This window comes from Python bivittatus, unplaced genomic scaffold, assembly GCF_059951505.1.
Source record: "Python bivittatus isolate LINGU-HERP-01145 unplaced genomic scaffold, Pbiv_v1 ctg000070_np1212, whole genome shotgun sequence".
Classification (NCBI taxonomy): domain Eukaryota; kingdom Metazoa; phylum Chordata; class Lepidosauria; order Squamata; family Pythonidae; genus Python; species Python bivittatus.
Window position 1 is genome coordinate 7,050,571 of NW_028277034.1, and position 14,463 is coordinate 7,065,033.

At 35.4% G+C, this 14,463-nt stretch overlaps 2 protein-coding genes across 3 annotated transcripts in view; one reads left to right on the forward strand and one right to left on the reverse strand.

The window, feature by feature from the left end:
- FAM149A (family with sequence similarity 149 member A) overlaps nt 1-14,463 on the reverse strand; it is a 61,294-nt gene that overhangs the window by 20,016 nt on the left and 26,815 nt on the right. For both annotated transcript variants that reach the window (XM_088131493.1, XM_088131498.1), the window contains exons 4-9: nt 12,277-12,419; nt 11,904-12,029; nt 11,017-11,193; nt 9,494-9,684; nt 8,319-8,473; nt 6,825-6,922 (exon numbers count right to left, since the gene is read on the reverse strand). In XM_088131493.1, the coding sequence (XP_087987619.1) occupies nt 6,825-6,922; nt 8,319-8,473; nt 9,494-9,684; nt 11,017-11,193; nt 11,904-12,029; nt 12,277-12,419 (890 nt within the window). The remainder of the gene's footprint in view (nt 1-6,824; nt 6,923-8,318; nt 8,474-9,493; nt 9,685-11,016; nt 11,194-11,903; nt 12,030-12,276; nt 12,420-14,463) is intronic.
- LOC148216835 (uncharacterized) lies at nt 252-2,408 on the forward strand. The gene is made up of 2 exons (XM_088130305.1): nt 252-1,079; nt 1,166-2,408. The coding sequence occupies exons 1-2, from the start codon at nt 648-650 to the stop codon at nt 1,463-1,465; spliced, it is 732 nt and encodes a 243-aa protein (XP_087986431.1). The 5' UTR covers nt 252-647; the 3' UTR covers nt 1,466-2,408.

Below are 14,463 nucleotides of genomic sequence, written 5' to 3' on the forward strand. Positions count from 1 at the left end.
AGGGGGGGACATAAAACTTTCCTCTGGAGCCCCATATGACCACTCCTTGCAGGTAAAGCGTGGACAAATGCTCCAACATGCCTGTGGGCTGAGCAGCCAAGGGAGGAGGACTGCCATCTGTTGCAGGCTGGGATGCAATCTTACGATCATTAGAGCTGCCTACCGGTGTTTCTTAATCACTTTGGAACCACAAAAGTATTAAGATGAGAGGCTTTTCTTATGCAAAGGACAGATGCTGTCCCTTGTGCAATTTGCTTTTCCAGAGGATTACAATTGATCCTGAACTAAATAAAAACTGGCTCTCTTTTCGATAAGGGCAAAAATAAGATATATAAAAAAAATCTGAGACCAGAACTTTAACAATCTAGAAAAGGAAAAAAGAAAGGATTTAAAAATATTTCAGGGAATTATAAATAAATATTATAAATATATGTGAGTTTACTTTTGATGAACCTTTAGTCGTCAACCTTTAAACAGTTTTACTTCAACTCCCATGAGTCACCTTGCTTGCTGATATAGTGAATCTGGATAAGAATGAAAATATGTTTTGAATAGTAAATAGTGACTTTGTTTAAGACTCTTTGCTGACACCTAGTGGTGGTAGTAGCTAAATAGCAAGGTATATTTTACAGTATTTTTTTTTCATAATGGCCACACAGAAAGCCCGAATAGAGATGAGACGGTCCTCCATAGAACAGCCACTAGAGAAGAAGAAAGAAGAAACCTCAGTCACTCCCACATTGATTAAAGCCATGTCTGAGGAATTAGAAACTAAATTAACCCAAACACTGGATACACAATTAGATACTAAATTTCAGATGTTTGAAAAACAGATGGAAAAGAAATTGGACAAGATGGATAAATTTGTAAAACAAGTGAATGAAAATGTTAAACAAATATCAGGAGAAATAAAGAAAACCAACGACAGAGTCCAAACAATTGAGAACAAAATGAGAGCTACAGATATGGAACTGGAAAGAGCCCTGGACAACCTAGCAATACTGGAATTAAGACAGAAAGAATACTCTTTGAGGTTGAGAGCAATCCCTGAAGACCCAGAAGAAAATATCTATGATAAAGTAGTCCAGGCTCTGGCAGACTTAACAGATGTACAGGCAGTTGGCCTGGAACATGGCATTGATAAAATATATCGGGTGAATACACGTTTTGCAAACATAAGGTGAGTCCCAAGAGATGTATTGGTGCATTTAAGGGATCAAGTGTATTACAATGCCACTATAATAATAAATTAAAAATTGATCAAGTTGATGTAATTGTAATGAAAGAGATCCCACTTAGAATTCTTCTCAAAAGAAAAGACTATTTCTTTTTGACTGACTTATTGAAACAAAAAGGGATTCCATTTAGATGGGAGAAACTAGAGGGGATAAATTTTTTCTTTCAACAAAGGAAATATTGTTTGAATACAGTACAAAAGGCAAGAGATTTTCTGGAGAAATTTTAAAAAGAGTACATCAGACACCTGAAGAAAGTACGAGACAAACCAAGAAACAAACTGGAGAAATATTAGAGGGAGATAACCCTGATACAGAACAGGGGGATACAAGTACGAACTTTTCAAAACTATTCAAATAAATATGCATTACAGATTTCTGACATGGAACATAAATGGGGCAAATTCTCCTCAAAAAAGGAAAAAAATATTTCATCATCTGAAAAAACTAAAACACTATATTATTTGTCTCCAGGAAGCACATATTAGAAACAAAGATACAAAACATTTAATTTCTACAAAGTTAAGACAGGAATTTATCTTGGTGGGACCAAAAAAAACGAATGGAGTAGTTTTATGCATCAATCCCCTCGGTTAATAATAGTAGATCCAACTGGTGGATTTGTGGAGGTAGAAATCGAACTTCAAGAACAAAAAACTTATTTTGGGACTCTATGCACCAAATGAAAATAAGGGATCTTTTTACAAACATTTGATGGATCAACTACAATTTTCCTATCAAAGTTATTGTTTGACGGGCGACTGGAATGCTGTTGTTTTTCCATATTTGGATAGAGAAGAATATCCAAAATACTCAAGGAAAACTACCAAAACCCTTCTTTGATTTGACAGACAACTTAATATTAATCGATATTTGGAGGCATATATTGTGATGGATTGGGATGAGAAGGTTTAAGGACAGAAGCATCTCCTCAGCCCACAGCTTGAGCATGGGAAGGTGAAGAGGATGAGACTGGCACCACCCTAAGGAATTCGTAGTGTTTAGTTGCTGGCTTGGGGAGTTTAGAGTTAGTCTGGCGAGATTCTGTCTAGCAGGTGTCAGCTAATAAAGTAACTGAGCTGTTCCAGTACTGTCTTGTGGAGTTTCTTGGGCTTAACCTGACATCAATCAAGCCAGCAACCAAACATTACGAATTCCTTAGGGTGGTGCCAGTCTAATCCTCTTTGCTTTCCCATGCTCAAGCTGTGGGCTGAGGAGATGCTTCTGCCCTTGAACCTTCTCATTCCAATCCATCACATATATATAGTAATATTACAGATTATACATACTTTTCCCAAAGGCATCAATTCTTCTCTAGAATTGATATGATATAGGCTTCTAAAAATTTAGCTACCCTGACTTCAAAAGCAGAAATTCTCCCAGAGACATTTTCTGATCATAACCCTGTTAATCTGATCCTTAAAAAGAGGGCTACATTCTTTATATGGAAACTAAATGAAACTCTATTACAGAACGATCAAATAATCAATGATTGTAAAAAGTAATTAAAAGAATATTTCAAGGATAATTTAAATAAAGGTACAGGTATAAATATAGTTTGGGATACAAGCAAAGCTGTAATGAGGGACCACTTTATAAAATATAATAAAGAAGTGAAGAAGAAATCTCAAGAAAAAACTCAAGAGATTTTACAAGAAATTAAAAAAAAGAATTTAAAAAGTCACTTACTAAATCAAATATTATAAACCAAATTAAACTTTTACAACAACAATTATCCATGTTAACAATAAGTGAAATAGAGACTAAATTGAATTACGTAAAACAAAAATATTTTGAATCTGCAAATAAACCTGGAAAATGGTTGGCCTTCAAACTGCGGAAGGAGAGGGAGAAAAGGACAATTTTCAAACTTCAAGAAGGGGATACAACCATAACAGATAATGTAACTATACAAAAAATATTTCATCAGTATTATTCCATCTTGTATAAAAAAACTGAAGTTCCTACAGAAAAAATAGACTCTTATCTTAGAAAACAAAACTGACAACTTTACAAAGACAAACCTTGAATGATCTAATAATGGAGGAGGAAATTATGGAAGTTATAAAACAGATTAAAACTGGAAAATCACCAGACCCAGATGGTCTGCCAGTATCCTATTATAAACATTTTGAAAATGAAATTCTACAACCACTTCTGACTACAATGAACCATATTTTAAAATGAGGGATGATGCTAAAATCATGGAAAGGAACAAATAATGCATTAATTCCCAAAGATGGCCAAGATTTAAGTCTGACCAAAAACTATAGAGCAATATCACTATTAAATAGTGAGTATAAAATACTTACAACTATTTTGGCCAAAAGACTGAAAACAGTTCTACAGGACTTTTTCTATTTAGACCAAAGTGGGTTTTTACCAAAAGATGAAAGATAATGTGAGAACAGTTTTGAATATTATTGAATATCTATAACAACATAACGAAAAACAGGCTGCATTAATTTTTCTAGATACAGAAAAAGCATTTGACAATCTTAATTGGTCTGTCCTATTTAAAGTTCTAGAAATTATGGAATTTGGGGATAATTTTACAAAATGGGTGGGGTTAATATATAGACCACAAAAAGCTAGAATGATAGTGAATGGGGATCTAACACCACCATGCAACATTAAAAAAGGAATGAGACAAGGATGCCCTTTGTCTCCACTCCTATTTATATTGGTTCTGGAAGTTCTGAACAGAGATGTAAGAAGAGAAGATGGGATAAAAGGAATTAAGGTAAAAAGTGAGATATATAAACTAAGAGCATTTGCTGATGATGTGGTATTGATGATACAAGACCCGCTGAAAGGGGCAGAAATATTAATGAATAAATTAAAGGAATTTGGTTCATTGGTAGGCTTCAGAGTTAATAAACATAAAACAAAATTGTTAACAAAAACTATGGGATCACAAGGCCAAACTGAATTGCTGACTAAAACTGGCTTTAACATAGATTAAAAAAGTGAAATATTTAGATATTACTTTAACAAATATGAATTGTATATTGTATCAGAACAATTATGTAAAAACATGGAATGAAGTGAAAAAAGATCTTGTTAGATGGGAAAAATTACATCTGTCTTTATTGGGGAGAATTGCTGTGATAAAAATGAACATCCTACCAAGAAGGTTATTCTTATTCCAAACGATACTGGTATTACCTACAGAACTACCACTTAAACAATGGCAGCAGGAGATATCAAAATTTATTTGGCAAGGGAAAAAAACCTAGAGTGAAATTTAAAATTCTGTATGATGCAAAAGAAAGGGGAGGTTTAGCCCTACCAAACTTAAAATTATATTTTGCAGCATCTTGCTTAGTTTGGGCAAAAGAATGGTTAACATGAAGAGATACAAGACTATTTAACTTAGAAGGCTGTGACTTGAGATTTGGGTGGCATGCCTATCTGTGTTATGATATGGTTAAGGCCAATGCGGACTTCAGAAATCATTATATTAGATGGGCCATCCTAAGAATATGGAATAAATATCAATCTAGAATATATCCCAAGCTACCTCTATGGTTATCTGCACATGAAGCATATCATAGAACAGAGATGACGGGGAATTACAATTGGATAAGATATAGGGATTTGTTGAAATATCATCAAGGGGATATCAGATTGAAAACTAGAGAAAATTTGACCTCATTAGGCTTCGAGTGCCACTGGTTTTTATATATGCAATTATCAGAAAGATTCAAAGTTGATCAGAAATTATATGAATTCGAAAAGGATAAAACTACATTTGTGACTGAATTATGTTTAAATGACCATCTTATAACTAAAATGTATAAATTACTGTTAACTCTGGAAATGGAAGAGGAATTTTAATCTTTGTATATTTTTTTCCTTTTGTTTTCTCAATTTGTACATTATGAAAAATAAAAAAAATTGGTAAAAAAAAATTAAGTAAGGAACAATGTGTTATCCTTTCATGATAACCAAGATAAAAAGCTTGAAGCAACTGTGTCTAGAGACACGATTGGCCATGCATATTTTAAATCCCAAATTACTTTCTTCCCCTCTCCCCAAATGCAACTTAATCATATTTTTAGTTCAAATCAACACATTTCACCAAGCCTAAAATTAGAGAGCTGAAATTGAGAAAGCACCTATACAGAAAAATATATTGGGATAGAAGTCAAAAATGAATGTAGCCAGTTAGTTAGTTAGTTAGTTAGTTAATATTTATTGTAATCATAGACCATCAGCATAAAATGAGTAAGTTTATCCAGCAGAAGTCTACAGGGTGACCCAAAGGTCAGATCCCACGGACAATTTATTACTGTATATAAGTTACATTAAATATATATATATATATATATATATACACACACACACACACACATATATATACACACACACACACACACACACACATACATACATACATACATACATATACATGTAAAGGAAAGTAAAGGCCAAAGTGGTCCCAGTGGTGGTAGGAGCACTCAGGGCCATGACTCCTAAGCTGGGAGAATGGCTCCAACAGATCCCAGGAACTACATCTGAGCTCTCTGTGCAGAAGGGTGCAGTGCTAGGAACAGCTAAGATACTGCACAGAACCCTCAAACTCCCAGGCCTCTGGTAGAGGACCCGAGATTGAGGAAGACCCGTACCAGCCATAGGAGTGAGAATTATTTTTTTCATACATACATACATACACACACACATGCACACACACATTCAATTTATTCTTTGCCCATCTCCCCCCAATAGGGAACTCTGGGCAGCTCACAAAGTATATATAATCCTAACAGTGACTAACAATTCTTACAATTACAAATCTACAGTGCTATATATTACACTATGTGACCAGCAGTGGTCGCTAGGGGGTCATCCAGGCTTTTCCTCCTTGGTAGTTCTTTCGCACTGCTTGCATCGATCATCGCTCGTGCCGGATGCATTCGGAGTTCGGTCCAGCACCGATATTTTGCTCCCCCACGCAGCACCACCGGTTCCTCCCATCTAGACGGGAGTCCCCATTTATCTACTTGCAGATGGAATTGCTTTTGAACTGCTGGGTGAGCAGAAGCTGGGACAAGTGACGGGAGCTCACCCCGTCCCGTGGAGCCGGGCCCGAACCACTGGAGTGCCGACCATTTCTGACCGGCAAACTCCAGCCTCATTAAGCCCTGCACCACCATGTCCCCATGTTCAAATTGGTTGCCATTTTCTTCTAAACACTTCCTTACTTGCCTGACTTTTGGAATATACTGTTTATATCAACAGTGTAAAAGGAATTAAGGATATGGAACATTACATAATTGATTACAATCTGGACTTTTGCTATCCTGTTACTGATTGATGTGGTTATATGATTCAGGTTTATTGCACCATGGGTAAGTTTTATTTGCTCAGCATTTATTTAAAAAATTGTATATTTTGTAGTCTTTTTATGATCTATATTGTTGATGGATCTACTTCTATCAGTATGCTTATTCTTTTTATCATTTTATGGTGCTGGTCTATGATCATAATAAACTATATAACTAAAATAAATAAGCACAGAAATAAATAGACAAATGTAGCCTAGATAAAAGTGTAATTTCATAAAAAGGTCTTTGTAAAGCATACTTTTCTATCAAGGTTGAGTGTCTCTGTTGCAGTGGTTTAGCTTGAATTGTCATGACACCATTTAAATTGCCATGTGAACTGCTGGAGAAACGGTGGACCTAAGGAAAGCAACAGAAACAAACACAGAAGCAGATATTTCATTAAATGTCAGAGTATAATTAATCCCTAAAGTAGTCTTAATATCATAACAAAGAGAGGAGGAGGAGGAGGAGGAGGAGGAGGAGGAGGAGGAGGAGGAGGAGGAGGAAGAAATAAACTACATCCTCTCCAGAACCGAACATGGGGAAAAAATCCAAGCTCTACACAGATGTACGACATTCCGTTGCTAACTTCCTATTATTGTCCAGTTTATTCTTAGCCTTATTCTTTCCCCAAAATGTTAGGTGCAGCCATCAGCTGCATTTGCTCTCTCTGCATTAAGTTAACTACATACAGCTGAGCCTACTGAAATTTTTGATATTCTAAAGGAAGCATGCAGGACCCTCTTCTGGATGTGATCCTCTGTATGTCCCACTGGGAAATGTAAAACTTCTCTAGCAGAAGCTTTCTTCGTAAAAAAAACCCCTACGCTTAGGCACATAAAAAGATTCATGTAACAGTTCAAGACTTTGGGAACAACTTTGTCTTGCGTAATCTTTATGATGTCTCCAGCACTTGGCAAAGATGTTTTTATTTACCTTTTAAATACAGTAATGTGGGTGTTATGGTCTGGGCCTCCTGGTTCTAAAAGCCCCATTTTAAATTGGGCTTTGAGTTTTTGAGCTTTAAAGCTTATGTATATGTTTTATATAAACATATAATATTTATTTATTATAAATAAATTTATTGTAATATAAATATTATAATATGTTTATTATAATATAAAAATAGGTAAAAAATATTTAAAGCTCTAGGGACTCAAATAACTAATTTTCTGAGTACATCATGGAACAAATGTAATAATTAAATTAATTAAAATATAATTATTACATTTGTTCTGTGACATACAATTCAAATGGTGTCATGGGGCAGTTATGAAGTTCAAGAAATTAAATAAATAAATAAACATTTAATTTATTCTTATCTGTGTTAATCTCTCTTGTATGGCTTATTCACACATGCACATATTTTGAGCCTTTAGACATGTTGGTAAGTTATCCTGAATGAATACATTTTAATATTTTTCTTTCATTAAGATATGGATGATCATGATATTATGTAGTAATAACATATCCCCAAATTTCTACAATATATCTATGGCTTAAACTTAATTCAAATTTGGCAGGAAAAAAAGGCTGTTACACCTCCCAGGAAAATTATCAGATACCTACCATGCTCCTCAAGGCAAGAAAAAAGGAAAAGAAAAAGAAAAATTGTCCCAGGCTTAAACATTCAGGAACCGTGGAGACAGAAGGAATAAGGGGAAAGAGAATATTCAACTAAATACATGAAGGAGAGATTATTCATTATTAACCTGAAGACTTTTCATATGTGGATGAGAAGATATTGTTTTACCTGGGATGGGCCAAAATGCAGGCCAAAAGACATGCATCGAATGTCTGACCCTCTGGACGGAGGAACACTTGATGTATCCACCATAGCACGGGTGGTGGGAATATGTAACAACTTATTTCCAGTAACTTTTGATTTCTCCATCTGCTTGTCATTTTCTAGATCATTATTAAATGAAAATAATAAATATACATACATGAATCAGGTAGAGAAGGTTAGAGCCCTCTTAGTTTGCTTCAACATCAGAAGCAATGCATTATTAATAATAATTATTAGTAACCTATCATTCTCTCTACCTGAGCTGCCAGGATGACATGATGCTGGTTCTCAAGGCTGATAGATGGTTTTATTTGGGGGGGGGGGGCAGAGAATCCTGAAGCTATTCTGTCAAGAACAGACCAATATTCTATGACCTTCATGGCTTAAGGGTTGGGTTTTTTTCATTTTGTTAGTTTTGTTTTTGCTCAGATAGGGAGAGGGTGCTACATGTATGAAAGGGTTCAGATTTAAAGTCCTAATATCTCAAGGGTTGGAAGACCTATTAGGAATGGAATATTTTTTTGCTGCTTTGGGAGAATTTCCTGCCACCTCAATTGGCACTTTTGTCCCAGCCCTAGTAGATCTCTAGGGCAGAGATGAAAGGTAGTTGACTCAATAGCTCCTGAGGTCCCAATCCCTGTTTTGTGAGCCAAATGGACTTTTTTCATGGAGCTTAGAGCAAGGATACAGTGGGATGACAGCCATCTGATAAACTCAGGATAAAGCCCATATTAAGGTTTATGCCAAGGCTCTCAAGATGGCAAAGCAATTGTTCTTTGCCATTGCCAATGCATTGGCACAAAGTCACTCAGAAGAGCTGTTGTAGGAGGTCTGTTATCAAGGACCTACTAAAATGGAGAAGACAACTCCATTGCCTTCTGTGGCATGATGGTAGATATCTGGCAAACAGAATCGTTCATGTTTGTCCCAACGTGGATTCCTTGGTTATAACAGATCCTAGTTATGTACCTGTGGTAACTGTTATGGTAGGTTTCATTCTTCCAGCCTAAGGATATAGGCAAAATTCTTGATAGGGTAAGACCAATCCATTCATGCTTGATTCTAGTCCATCCTGCCTGATTAAGTTAACCAGGAAGGGTGGTAGAGAGGTACAGCCTGTCTATAAATGTTCTACTTACCTGTAATAGATGATTCCCAGTACTTTCTTATTAATTCTTCCAATATTTTAATTACGTTCTTCCAGATATGATCAAACACTTCAGCAGCCACAGCTTCTTTGATACAGGAATTGGGAGAAACAGGAGGAATGCCATGTTTAATCTGTTTTTGGGCAAGTTGAGACTTCCTTTGCTCCAAACCCTCATCATCACTAATGAACAAAGGAAATTAAAGCTTTATTACTAAGCACCATTAGTTATTAATAACAACCTAGTCTATCTAATCAAAATCCTTTTGGATCAAAGTCCTGCCCCACAGTTTTATTTCAGAACTTGTCAAATTATGAGCAATGATTTTATCACATTTAATTTCTACCAAGACTCAGTGACACTTTATATACTGAAAACAAAAAAGAATGCATGCTCACATAAAAGCTGCATTTTATACACACAGGAAACAAGATTCGCTTTTTTTTTCTTCCTAGTGTTTTCCCACAGGTGCAGGGTCTTCTTTTTTTGGATCAATCGAATGTTGTTCTGTTGGTTGCAACAGGAATTTACTGGCTGGCTAATCACCTGAGCCTAACATTGTGAGCTAAGAGAGGGTGACTGGCCCAAAGTCACCCAGCTGGCTTTCATGCCTAAAGCAGGACTAGAACTCCGAGTCTCCTGGTTTCTAGCCTGGTGCCTTCACCACCAGACCAAACTGGCTCTCTATGATTCTCACAATTTGTACTGTACAAATTGGCCTTCAGTCCCCATCACTTGATCATGCACTAACAGTACCAATAATATTGTAAAAGATTCTTCCCTCATTTAATTTTGAATGAAATAAATAATAAGGAATCTAATACAAAATGCCTACTATTTTTTTTACAGAAAATACACCTTTGTTACATGCACTGAACAAGTAGTACAATATTAATATCTCGGTTATGGTTAGTATTTCATATATTCTCAACAATTTTCAAGACAAAGGATTTTATGATAAAGGTTTCTGACAAATTCACTTCATGTTCTTTTGTCTTAGTTGACTGATTCCAATAAAAGTAGGAAAACCATGTATGACTGACATGAAATTCTTCAACAGCTTAATTGCTTATAAAGATATGCATAAAACAGAAAAGTGATTGGTAGTTCTTTTTACCACTGCCTTGCTCATGCAAAGAATCTATTGGGGAATAGCCTTTTAATTTTTGCCTACCTTGTCTTAAACACCGCTGTGATTGTTAAATGACAAATGACATTTGCTAGTGTCTAACCAAATGTGTTTAAATTAGCTAACTTTATCATAGAGAAAAAGCAGGTGTGGCTTTCATTTTGAAACCAGCTTCAGTCTAAAACATATTATCAATCTCAATCAGGGACATTCACTGATTAAAAAAAAAAAAATTCACTCCCCCAGTGACATTTTGCTACCAAAGATGCTGTTTGCAAATACACAGCAAAAATAAGTCAGGTATATAGGGATGATTTTATGAAAAGTCATTTTTCCTTAAAGTCATAATTACTTCTCAAGAAAGCAATTAAAATTGAACATTTACAGTTCCTTCTTGTCAAATGCAAGATATTCTTCCATTTTTCCTTCTGCATCATAAATTTCTTCCTCCAAGAATGAATATCCAGATGATTCAGATAAAGAAATCCCTGATAATTCAGAGCTGAATGCTTTGTGCACTGGAAAAGCTGCAGGGACCAGTTTTGATCCTGAGATGCATAACCTAAATTATGATAATTTTGACACACAAGAAAAAATTAATGCTAATTTTTGAAAAGGTAACAGTATAAGTTATTAAGGTAACTCATTAAAGTTACCAAGGCATAATGCAGAGAATTTTTTTTTCATCAACAGAAAAATAAGAATAAAACAACTCATAAGATAACATCCTAATAAAGATTAGCTTATTATAGTATTTAATGTGTTCTGAACACCTTATAGAACCCACCTCACCTCTACACAGATGCCTTCCAATTATATTAGTACAGATGCTAACTCATAACTTTGTTAAGCATCTCTAACATATTTCTGATTATTGTTTTGGTGGTGAGTAGCAGGACTATTCCCCATATTCCTGCCCGATCATATTATCCTGTACTCAACATAATATTTAACTTAGGAATATAATAATATACATGACAACCTTTTGTATGTCTAAGAATAACAGTTATTTCATTTCTTGCAAATTCTGCTATGTTATCACATGCATATTATTGGAATTTAATTACCATATCATCTATTACAAAAGTATCTTCCATACACACACACACACACACACAACCACACACAATTAGTGCATGAAATACCAATGTGCTGCTTCTATTCAGATGAATGTAGTGTTTAACACATTGGTAGTACTGTATATAACATAATTTTTAAATGTCAATCATATACATAAATGGATAAATATATATTAAATTGATGACAACATACTCTTTCATACTGGTGGTGATTTCACTCAAACTAGGTAGAGATTTTGAATACACAGAACTGGCACTTCTGCTCTGATAATGCTGAAAACCCTCATCTTTTGGAAAAAGAACCTGTTTTCCCAAAATCCTGCAAAAAGAATAAATGGTAATGAAGTAAGGAAATGGAAAGATAGGTAGAACAGTTTAATTCAAGCTGATATAATGTCACAGACCAGAATATAGAACCAGCACTCAGTGCCAGCTATTACTGTATAAGCCAGCAATGATTCAAACAGTAAGAGGCTTGTAATTTAAGCATATTGAGTAAAAATACATGTAGAAAATAATAATCTGATGCAGGGACCTCTGATAAAATAAGTTTTATATAGACTTGCCTTAAGTGAAGCGATCTATTTGTCCAGTCTTTGCATTCTGTCTTTAGATTCTCAGTTTGGGAGCTCACTTTTCCTTCAAACAGCATTTCATCCACATCCCAAAACAACTGATACACTCTCTGGGTATTCACTTTATCAAACTCCTATGGATTTTAAAATTAAAATTCTCAAACACTGTTTCCACACAGCTTTGAAGCTGAATAAAATTGCAGTAGATATTGGCCACTGGTGTTATGGAATTGCAGTATCATTCTGAGCCTGATGCTAGCAGCTTCAGGATGACGATACAGTATTAATCACCCTGAATCCTCCTATATGTGTGGCACTGCAATCTCATAATATCCAGTCATACATCTGGGCAGCACCAGGTTTGGATAATCTGGCAAAGCAGTAAGTTCACATAGCAAATGGGAACAAAGAAACAAAGAAGTAATAATAGGAAGGAAAGAAGGTCAAGAGAAGATATCTTTAGGGCACAAAAAACCAAAGGAGACTAGACTAAACTAGAGAAAGCATGCAGTAATGACCATAGATGGAATCTTCTTTGTAATGAAATACAGGTAGTCCTCGTTTAGCAACCACAACTGGGACCAGCCACTCAGTCATTAAGCAAAGCAGTCGCTAAGTGAAACAGTGACGATGCTTATGATCTTACTTCAGCTTTCCTTATCTTTACAGACCTGCGAAAGTCATAATCATGAGGACTGGTCACAAAGTTACTTTTTCATCGCTGTCATAATGGCCTGCCCACGGCCGCTAAACAAGGCAGTTGCTAAATAAGGACTACCTGTAACATGCAGTGTCAGTGTATGTGTGTTTCTGTGTTTTTGCTTCCCCCCTTGCAGTGTGCGTGTTTCTTGTGCATTGGATTTATCTCTGTTCTGGGTCATGTGACCAGGTGAAAGGGGAAATGGTTGAGAATAAAGCAATTAGCAGTATTCCAAGCTGATGCCACATTGCTTCTTCCACAGAGATACACTGGGGTGATTTTTTCTGGTTTTCTCAATAGTCCCAAGCCAGATCTGGCCCATTTTTTAATCTTTCTTTAGTCAGCTTCTGTCATCATACTAAATCTGGCCCCATTCTGCTTATTTTTCAGAGTTAACCTGCTGATAGACAGGCAAACACAGTAAGCCCCATTACATAATTTATTTCCAGCAGTCCATTGAGTTGGGAAGAAAAAGGGGTAAATAACAGAATGAAAGTTAAATTATGTAACATAGAAAGAAAATTAATAGGAACAATGAACTTTAATCTATTTAGAGAATGAAAAAGGGCACAAATATACAAATAGTTTTGGAAGAAGTGGATCAGAACATCAGCAAAAGGAACAAGAGTAAATGAAGGAAATGAAGAGAAGACAAAGCAAAACAAAACAAAAAAATTAAATCCCCTTTAAAAGGGCATTCCTGGAAGAACCCAGTGGTGGTATTCTTCGGCCAGAATCAGAAGCAAACTCACTTGGAATACCAGTTGCTGGGAACCAGAGCAGGAAAAGACTATTGCCTTTGTATTCTGCATATAGATTTCTACAAATTGGCCTTGGTGACAAAATGGTATGCTAGCTTAGCTAGGTCTCAGCTATTGTGACTCTTTCCTTTCTTATAAAGCTAAAAAATAATTACAAGTGAAGGAAAGAGAGAGAGAGAGAGAGAGAGAGAGAGAGAGAGAGAGAGAGAGAGAAAGAAAGAAAGAAAGAAAGAAAGAAAGAAAGAAAGAAAGAAAGAAAGAAAGAAAGAAAGAAAGATTACTGACAAAGAATGACCAAAGAAAGTACATGCACAAGATGAGTGAGATTAATTAGAAGTAGAAAAAATATATACTAAATGGGAAAGACTAGTGAAATGAATCAGCTAAAAAAAATGAGAGAGCTGCTTAGCCAAAAGCAGAATGAATGGAACAAAGTTTAAAATGAGTAAGTTCAGAATGAGTGCAGGACCTGTGCAGAAGAACAGTAGGGAAGGCAGGGATTTAACCAACACTGTGGTGCAAAACACAGGACAGGTGGAGCAAAAAGCTTTTCATCATTGATGACTATGTTTAAAAAAACAAAATTAGGACAACAACAGAATCTAAGAGGAATAATATCAGAGGAAGAAGAATTCATATTCACTAGCAATGATAATTAAGAACAAAGTAACCTTAAAAGCAGAAAGAGAGGATAAAAAAATAAAGAACAGCTCCAAA

Excerpts from the sequence above, each read along its gene's own strand:
- LOC148216835 (XM_088130305.1), top strand. The coding sequence starts at position 648 with ATGGCCACACAGAAAGCCCGAATAGAGATGAGACGGTCCTCCATAGAA. Across the intron at positions 1,080-1,165 it reads AAGAAAATATCTATGATAAA|TTTTGCAAACATAAGGTGAG; the intron begins GTAGTCCAGGCT and ends GGTGAATACACG.